The 9,617-nt window shown below is 39.6% G+C and overlaps 1 protein-coding gene across 1 annotated transcript in view; it reads left to right on the top strand.

Annotated features, from left to right (window-relative positions):
* LOC102751140 (protocadherin-15) overlaps positions 1-9,617 on the top strand; it is a 762,960-nt gene that overhangs the window by 507,786 nt on the left and 245,557 nt on the right. Inside the window, exon 14 of the mRNA XM_081823172.1 lies at positions 4,068-4,157. Within this exon, the coding sequence (XP_081679298.1) occupies positions 4,068-4,157 (90 nt within the window). The remainder of the gene's footprint in view (positions 1-4,067; positions 4,158-9,617) is intronic.

The following is a 9,617-nucleotide window of genomic DNA, read 5'->3' as shown; positions in this document are numbered from 1 at the left end:
AAAAAAAAAAAAAAAAGATGTATTTTCCAATTAAGTAAGTTATAGGGAACTCTAATTGGAGTGGTGCCAGAAAGACTCCTAGAATTGAACTCCTTTGCATTTCCCCATTTACTATATGGTTGCTCTGAGGTTTAAATGAGACAAGGCATGCAAGTATAGTTCCTGATACATAGTAAATAGTCAATGAATTCTAACTTAAGGATTCACTGTTCAATATCATATTTGAATTTCTGCCCATCATTTAGAGATGGCTAGCTAGACTTATATATAAAAAAATACATTTTTTAATTTTTTTAAAGATTTTATTTATTTGAGAGAGAGAGAGAGAGCGCACAAGCAAAGGGGAGGGGCAGAGGGAGAAGCAGACTCCCTGCTGAGCAGGTAGCCCAATGTGGGGTTAGATCCCAGGACCCTGAGATCATGACCTGAGCTAAAGGCAGATGCTTAACCGACTGAGCCACCCAAGCACCCCTAGGAGAAAAAAAATAAACTATTTAAAAAATGTTTTTAGAAATGTATTTTAGGTCAGAAATATGCACATAATCATATCTTAATACTCCAAGAATCATTGCTTTTTCTGATTTTATGTGTTATTTCTTCCTTTAAATAACTTCTCTCCGTGGGCCGCCTGGGTGGCTCACTCGGTTGAGCATCTGACTCTTGATTTCGGCTCAGGTCATGCTCTCAGGATTGTGGGATCGAGCCCTGAGTCGGGCTCTGTGCTCAGTGGGGAGTATGCTTAAGATTCTCTCTCTCCTTCTCCCTCCACACTTACCCTGTTCACCCTCTCTCTCTCTCAAATAAATAAATAAACTTGAAATAGTTTCTCTCCTTAAATACGGACAAGTAGAGATGTAAAGTACTTACACAAGTGCTAACACATATAATGGATAGATTTCAGAGGTCTGATCCTGATAGCACCATCCCCCCCTTGCTTCGTTGACTGAGAAATGATGAATCCTCCCTAATTACTACGCCCTTGGCCACAGATCCTGAAACAAATACAGAGGACTGAAAGAAATAAAACAATCAAATAAGGATTTCCTTCCAAATCCTGGGTCTTCAAGCTTTCCAAAATGGACACAACCTCACATGAGATTGAAGTAGGTAGATTACCAGCTCTCACATTTCTTTTTTTTTTTTTTTTAAGATTTTATTTATTTATTTGAGACAGAGAGAATGAGAGAGACAGAGAGCACATGAGAGGGGGGAGGGTCAGAGGGAGAAGCAGGCTCCCCGCCGAGCAGGGAGCCCGATGCGGAACTCGATCCCGGGACTCCAGGATCATGACCTGAGCCGAAGGCAGTCGCTTAACCAACTGAACCACCCAGGCGCCCACCGGTTCTCACATTTCTTAAGTATTTAAATGGTCAAACAAAACTGGAGGAAGTACTTCAAGGTACCTCAGGGACTGAAAGTAATTAATGTGGATGAAAAAACTGAAAATTCTCTAGGAATTTTTCTCCCTTATTATTTTAGTGACATAACAACATAATGACTTAAATAAATAAAATGACTCAGCATTCACAGCACTTTCATCCCTAAGCAACGATATTAAGTATTAGACTCGATACATAAGAAGAAAGGGGAACATTAATCTGGACTTAACATTATTTACACAGAGCTATCCTGCTTCAGAATCCATTTCTTCTGGCTTTTATGAAAACACAAGATAATAAATTGTCTTTCAGAAAGCAGCAGCAACTACATACCAATGAACAAACAAAAAGAAATCGGTAATATCTGTAACAATATGACAGGTAAAAATGACTGACTGAAAGAGAAAAACAATGGAAAAACTTTAGTGTGAGCTTTTCAGTGGTAACAAGCAGTCTCTTAATGACATAAGCAGGCTGGGTCTGAGGACCCAGAGAGGGTCCCACAGGACCAGCCAGGAGGGTCCCTGGCTGCAGGCAGGATGGAAATCTAACGCAAGCCAGCAGCAGGTAAGAGCAGAGTTTATTGAAGATACAGAGAGAATACAGGTACAGACAGTGTCTGGAAGACACAGAAAGGAAAGCAGAGAGTCTCATCTTTATTCAGGGTCTGAGGATTTTATTGAGGATTGTGTTGTGGTGTGCATGTCCTTCAGGCTTTCAGGAGCGGGTGAGAACAAGGACAGGTGTCCAGGTGTCCTCCGTAAGTCACATTCCCTGGAGCCAAGGGTGTTGGGTTGAGATGTCCAGCATGGGTGGTCCTGGTGTGGTTTTAGAATAGATGTGAGGTTTGGTGGGGTGATGTCCAGAGCCCACGACCAAGAAAGAATTCTTGAGACCTCTTTGGTGCAAAATGGTGGTTTTATTAAAGCAGAGGGCAGAACCCGTGGGCAGAAAGAGCTGCTGCACCTGGGTTGTGAGGGATGGCTGATTATATAATATGGGGTTGGGGAAGTAAGGAAAAGGGAGGTTTTCTTTTTTTTTTTTTTTTTTGAAAATTTTATTTATTCACCTGACAGATAAAGACATAGCGAGAGAGGGAACACAGGCAGGGGGAGTGGGAGAGGGAGAAGCAGGCTTCCCGCTGAGCAAGGAGCCCGATGCAGGGCTCAATCCCAGGACCCTGAGATCATGACCTGAGCCGAAGGCAGACACTTAACGACTGAGCCACCCAGGCGCCCCAGAAAAGGGAGGTTTTCAAAAGAACTTTCATATGCTAAAGAGGACCTACCAGATACCAGAGGCTTTGCCATTGCCAAGTTAAGGTTGTTTTGCCCTCTAGCAAGGCATTAACATAAAGATAGTTGGGAGCTTCCTGAAAGAATGTCACACATGTCCCACCCAGGAGTGGGGCTAGGGAGAGGTTGCAGGGTGTTAGCTTGTGCTTTGTCCTCAGCTTGCCTTCTGCTCCCTCATCAGTCTGGAATATACAGGAGATAACCTCATCCAGGCATTCTTGCCCGGCCACTCCTTAGATGTTATATGTTGTGCTAGAGGAGTCCAAAGAAATCATTAATTCCTTATCCCTTACAAGGGGGACATACTACAACACATGTATAAGGTGGGGATGTGGGTCCAGGAAGAATAGAAGCAGGAAAAGGAGCAAAAAGCAGATTTTTATAGAGTCCTTCAGTTTCCCTGTCTCACTAAATCTAGCATAATTCTGTGTTTCTTCAAAAACTTAACTGTGTCATTATTTGTAGTTCTGTTTTCTCTTTTTGGCTAATACTTGCCTGGCAAAGAACAGAAAAATAAGAGGAAAATATCAAGCATCTACTATCAATTCCACTGAGCCTGTTTAAAAAAAATATATTTTTTTCATACTCTCTACTCTGAGATTTCTATTATAATGAATTCAAAGCAATTTAAAATTTGAGATTTAGCTAGAAATGGAATGCTTCAAGATATTACCCTAGCTAGTTGATTATTTCATTTTATTTTACTACTTTATTTCATTCCATTTTATTTTAGTGAGTGTGTATCCATCATAATGCAAAATCATTGCTCGAAAGAAATACAATGCAGGCCTGAAAAAGGTGGTCACTTGGCTTAATTAAAAATTTGACTTCTGGACAGAAATCATGTCAGTCAAACCTCCCAATATTGATTGACTTTTGTATTGTTAAAGTTCTCATTTACAAGTGAACAAGTTGAAAAATAATCACACATTTAGTAAGGGGAGCCAGTTTCAAATTTAGGTTTCTGGCTTCAGATTCAGGATTCTTAACCATAAAGCTTCCTGACTTGATATATGCTCAGCAGAAAAAGAAACCAGTGGACTAGACAGTTTCTCTACACTGTAAACATTTACGCAGACTGTAACACATTTGTTTAAACTAGACAGATACACTCATGTAAATTAAATACATAAACCTTAAAAGAGCCATTGATCTATTTCTGCACCAGGTAAGATTATGTACACATTAGGGCAATATTATTCTTATTCATTGTTACTGATTTCAAATGAGAGGAAATAACAGAAATGCTGGGGTCAGATATGAAATTCTGAATTAGCTCATTTTTTATCCCTTAAGAGTCTTGTGGATACTCCATGCTATTAGTTTCCAGCTCCTATATTCCACCGTATGGACCAGGACCTGTATCAATTACTCGATAATTCAATCATGTTTTCTCTCTGAAGGCAACTGATAGAGAGGGAGACCCAATATCATACACCATTGAGAACGGAGATCCTCAACGAGTTTTTAATCTTTCGGAAACGTAAGTTAAAAATGATTTCAAAATATATTTTTTCGAAGACATTAAACAGTGTACTGGTGGGGGAACAGACTTCTAATCAGAGGTTTTCAGCTGGTTGTAGTTTTCTTTTACTTTTTTTCCCCTATGAATGCTAATGAGATCAGGGGGCGGGGGATAATTCTGAATTCAGAAATCTTACCCAGGAGACTATTTATTTTAAACATTTTCAGTAGGTAAAAATCCACTGAGGTGGAAACATTTTATTTGTAGGGTGGGATTAATTAGATCCCTTTAAAGTTGTCAGTTACTCATAATAATAAGGGCATTTCTACCAAGAGTAATGTGGCACTAAATTGTTCATTCAAAGAGAATTTTGTAAGACAAAGCATAATTCAAACACATTTAAAGTACCACTGAAGTCTACCATTCCGTTTTTGAGGAATGTAGGTATATTCTGAAAAAGCTAGGACAAAAACATTGCCATGGCCCTGCTAAGCCTTCTGGGGTGTTTATTGGTGTTGCTCTACTCCCCTCGGAGTGCATCAGGAGAAAGCCAGGAGGCCTGGAAGGAGACACCGAGGTTTGCAGAGAGATCATTGGCTGACCTTGTCTAAGAGCAAAGTTGCCCTGTTGCTGTCACGTAGGGCTGGTCCTTAGGGAGTCATGCTTGCTACCTCTCTGATTCTTTCTGTGTGTCCACGGGTGGTTTTACTCCCTAAAAGAATGGAAACCTGAACGGGGTCCATGATCACAAAGTGAGAATTTTCGCAGATGAGCCAAGCACTGCTTTCATCTCAGGAACATGGGTGCATCATGCCAAATCAGGGGAACCATGCATGGTCACTGGTCTTGGGAGGAACACCTGTAATTTCACTCTGACTAGGACGTGCCAACCATGAGTGAGTTTGCCCGGAAACAGTAATTCTCAGACTTTTCGATTTCACAGATGAATAAACTTCTATTTAAAAAAATGGAAAGATTTAACTATTTGGAATTTCCCCCCATAGATACATACAAATCTCAATTAGCTGTAATTTATAATCATCCCCAAAGAAATAAAACTTTTTTTAAAGGGACACCTTAATAGGAATCATGACTGAATGGTACTGGTATAAAAGTACATGTATAGATCACTAGAATAAAGTTAAGAGTCCAGAAATAACCAGATCATAACATTTATGGTCAATCGATTTCCCCCCAAGAAAGGCCAAGACAATCCATCCAGGAAAGAATAACCTTTACAATAAATGAAATTTGGGGCCACATGCAAAAGAATGAAGTTGGATCTTTACCTCACACCATTAGCAAAAATTAACTCAAAGTGGATCATAGACCTAAATATTAGAGATAAAAGCATTTAACTCTTTAAAGAAAATACAGACGTAAATCTTCATGATTGGAATTAGGCAATGCTCTCCTAGATATGACATAAAATATCTTCTTAATAAGAAGACAGATAAGTTGGACTTCATCAAAATTTGAAAAATATACGCTTCAAAAGACAGTACCAAGAAAGTAAAGACCACTCCCAGCCTGAGAGAAAATATTTTAAACAATGTAGATGATAAAGGATATAAGTATATCTAGAATACACAAAGAACTATTATAACCCAAAAATAAACAGAGAAATAACCCAAATAAAAGTGGACAGGAATTTGACTAGACATTTCTCCAAAGAAGCTATATGAATGGCCAACAGTGTGTGGAGTTTCACTTGTGATCACCAGTCATTAGGGAAATGCAGATGAAAATCACCAGATACTGCTTCTCACCTATGTAGAATGTCTATAATGAGAAAAGGAAGGAAATAAGAAGTATGGGTGAGATTTCAGAGTCCTCATATATTTCTGGAGGGGAAGTAAAGTCAGTGTGTACTTTGGAGAACAATGTGCCATTTCTTCTAAATGTGAAACACAGAGTTACTGTATAACCCAGTAATTCTACCCATATCTACTCAAGAAATGAAAACATGGATCCACATGAAACGTTGTACAAGAATGTACACAGTGGAATTATTTACAATAGCAAAATGTGGAAACCACTGGAATGTCCATCTACAGATGAACAAGGAACAGAACGTGTATCCATACAATTACTTTGTCAATAAAGGAGAACCTAGTGTCAACGCCTGCTACAGCATAGCTCAGACCTTAGCAACATTGTGCTAGTGGAAGGTCATTCACAAAGGGCAGCACGTGGTATGATCCCATTTGTACAAAACGTCCAGAATAGGCAAATCCATAGAGATTAAAAAAAAAAAAAAGTAGATTAGTGGTTGCCTGGGGCTGGGGGTTGGGGATGGGAGAGAACAGGGAGAGACTGCCAGTGGGTGATGCTAATAATGAAGAGCACATTCCAGATTTGATTATGGTGATGGTTGGACAACCCTGCAAATATGCCAACATTCACTGAATTGTACCCTTTAAGTGGGTGAGTTTGATCATATGGGAGTTATACGTTAATAAAGCTGTTTTTAAAAAAGACAGCAGTTGAGCTTTTCCCCTGCCTGAGCAAGCAGGAAGCCCAGCCCTTACTCTCTGCGAAGGATTTCCACTCCTGTGTTTATCTGCTTTTCCCCTGAGGCTGAAAGATTTTTCAACTGCGGGCTGGGAAAGCTGATGAGCCGCCAATTTTTTTTTTTTTTAAGATTTTATTTATTTATTTGAGAGAGAGAGAGAGAGCACAAGTAGGCAGAGAGGCAGGCAGAGGGAGAGGGAGAAGCAGGCTCCCCGCCGAGCAGGGAGCCGGATGTGGGGCTCGATCCCAGGACCCCAGGATCATGACCTGAGCTGAAGGCAGCCACTTAACCAAATGAGCCACCCAGGCACCCGAGCCACCAATTTTACCGAAGAAATTCTCCCCCTGTGCTCCTACCCTAGCAAGTGTGTCTCTACTATTTCTCTCCTCTCTGCCTTTGAAACCAATGAGACACCGTTAGGTCCCAGAGATTCCTTCAGGTGTGAGAGATGCCAACGCGGCATCCTCCTTGTCTACACTGACCACAGTTCCTTATACCACAGCTCCTACATCAACTCCTTAAGTGGAGAACGCTTCCAGGACAGCTGGAGGAGGGCACGTCCTTGGGAGGATTCCATGATCTCTCTCGATGACCATTCCTGATTCAGGGTCCAGCACGCGAGGTCCGTTGCTTTCTATCCCATGGTCATTTTACGGCAGCCGCTTCATTGCTTTGCTGTCAATATAGTTGCAGGCTATCCTAGACCATTACCACACATTTGAAATGGGGAAAAGTTGAAATTTCAATCCCTTCCCTCTCTGAAACTTCTGGGCTGCCTGTGCAAATTTGCACTACTGCTTCTGTTTAAGTTTTAAGGATTCGAATACTTCAGGTACTCTTTTAGAGAATAACAGAAAAGAAAGAATGATCTGCCTTATCAGACACTATAATGTATACAAATAATGTTTCTGGTTACATTTTCCTTCTTAGAACAACAAAAAAAGTACATGTTCATTGCTTACTTTAAATATTATATTAATTTATGCTATGATACCAATTTTAGCAATAATCGTCATTACAAAACCACTAGTCTACTTGTTCTATTGAAATAAAACTAGGCCAAAAGTTTTCATAAATCCTTAAAAGAATCAATAGTAATAAAGAATCATTTCAATGCTAGTTTGGATTTGCAAAATGTTGGATTGTTATCTCATATTAATGTATTGGATTAGTCATATAGCCACAAAAGTAACCCACTCTTTAAAGAAAAGGCCTTGTTCCTAAAAAATCACAAGCATTTGTCATGAAAATCATACCATATCACCTGTTAAATGGCCAGATCTGTGTGGTTCTGTAACGCACTGCATTATTATAACAACTTTTCATAATGTCTTTGTTGATTGTTGCATATGATACAGCAAATTCATCAAATAGCCACAGATCAGTAAACATTTAAACAAGATGCAAACAACACTTCCTTTCTAGGGTGGTGGCCAAATATTGACGTTTTTTATTTCAGGAGAGTGAGGGATTCCTCTGAATGGAATTGTATACAGGGGATGTGATACAACGCTGAAAGGCTCAAATGCTGAACAGAAGATCCTCAAAGAGTTAGATCTGCCACTTGTTAGAATTTTATTTGAAAAATTTTCTTTTTATCCTTACTGGCATTTTAATTTTTTTTCTACAAGACTAAATTCAGTTTGACCCTAAATTTAAAGCTTATTAGATTTTTCACATCAGTGTGCATTACACTGAAGATTACATAACATAGAAGAAAATGATACGCATTTTCTGTTCTGTCACCCCTACTTTCCAAATCCATATTCAGATGGAGCTACTTTCTCACGCCCTCACCACCTCAGCTCCTGCCACAGTCCTCTTTTCTGAACCTCTGCCAATACCCACCTCCCTCTGCCCGTCTGCGTTTGCTAACCACTAATCACTATTTGACACAGAACACCACATCCGACTTGAAGCAATCACACATTTTCAAGTATACTCTAGCCTCTCTAAGTATCATCATGAGGCTTGAAACATGGTGCCCACGGGCAACACGATAAATCTCTCAGACTCAGACACTTGTAAGTGTAAATGATATTAAATCGCAGCCAGTGGGATATATTGACAACGTTTCAAGGAAGCCTAGGGTACAAAGCATGAAACCTGTGATATAATTTCTGTCAGTGACGTGGCTGCTACAATATTTCCTAATCGACAGTGCAATTTGGGAAAGCGGCTACTGGGAGAAGCAGGTTTTAAATGCTAGCGGATTGGTTTGTGTGGACGTAGATAACCTCCTCTACGTTTTAAGTGCATGGCTTAGACAACTTTTGAACACCACTTTCATGGTTAAGCAAAGCAACTCATTGTCTCAAAAAGCTTGATTTTGTCCAGCACCACACATTTCAGAAATACAGACTTCGAGTTTAGTGAGGGAATTCTGTGTAATCTAATTAATATAAAGGAAGTGAAATTCACATAGCATAAAATTAACCATTTCAAAACAATTCAATAGCATTTAGCTGACTCAGGGTTGTACAACAACCCCTTGTCTCTAGGTCCAGAATATCTTTATCACTCCAAAAGGAAACCCAAACCAATAAGCAGCTGCTCCCTATCCGCCCCTCCCCTCGCCCCTGGAAACCACCAATTTATGTTCTGCCTCTGTGGATTGATCTATTCTGGATATGTCAAATAAATGGAAGAATATAACAAACGACCTTTTGTATCTGGCTTTTTTCACTTAGTCTAATGTTTTGAAGCTCAACCATGTGGAAGCATACATCAGTACTTCATTCCTTTTCATACATGCATAATATCTCATTGTTTGTATATACAATTTGTTTATCCATTCATCCATGCATGGACATTTGGGCTGGTTTTCTATGCCTTGGCTATTGTGAATACTGCTACTATGGACACATACGTATGTGCATTTAAGAATCTGATTTCAATTCTTTTGAGTATATTTCCAGAATTGGAATTGCTGGGCCATATTGTAATTTTATGTTTACTTTCTG

Source organism: Leptonychotes weddellii, chromosome 6 (assembly GCF_054177405.1).
Source record: "Leptonychotes weddellii isolate Sample4059 chromosome 6, ASM5417740v2, whole genome shotgun sequence".
NCBI lineage: Eukaryota > Metazoa > Chordata > Mammalia > Carnivora > Phocidae > Leptonychotes > Leptonychotes weddellii.
The sequence above is the reverse complement of the archived record's forward strand: the minus strand, read 5'-3'. Positions and strand labels throughout refer to the sequence as shown.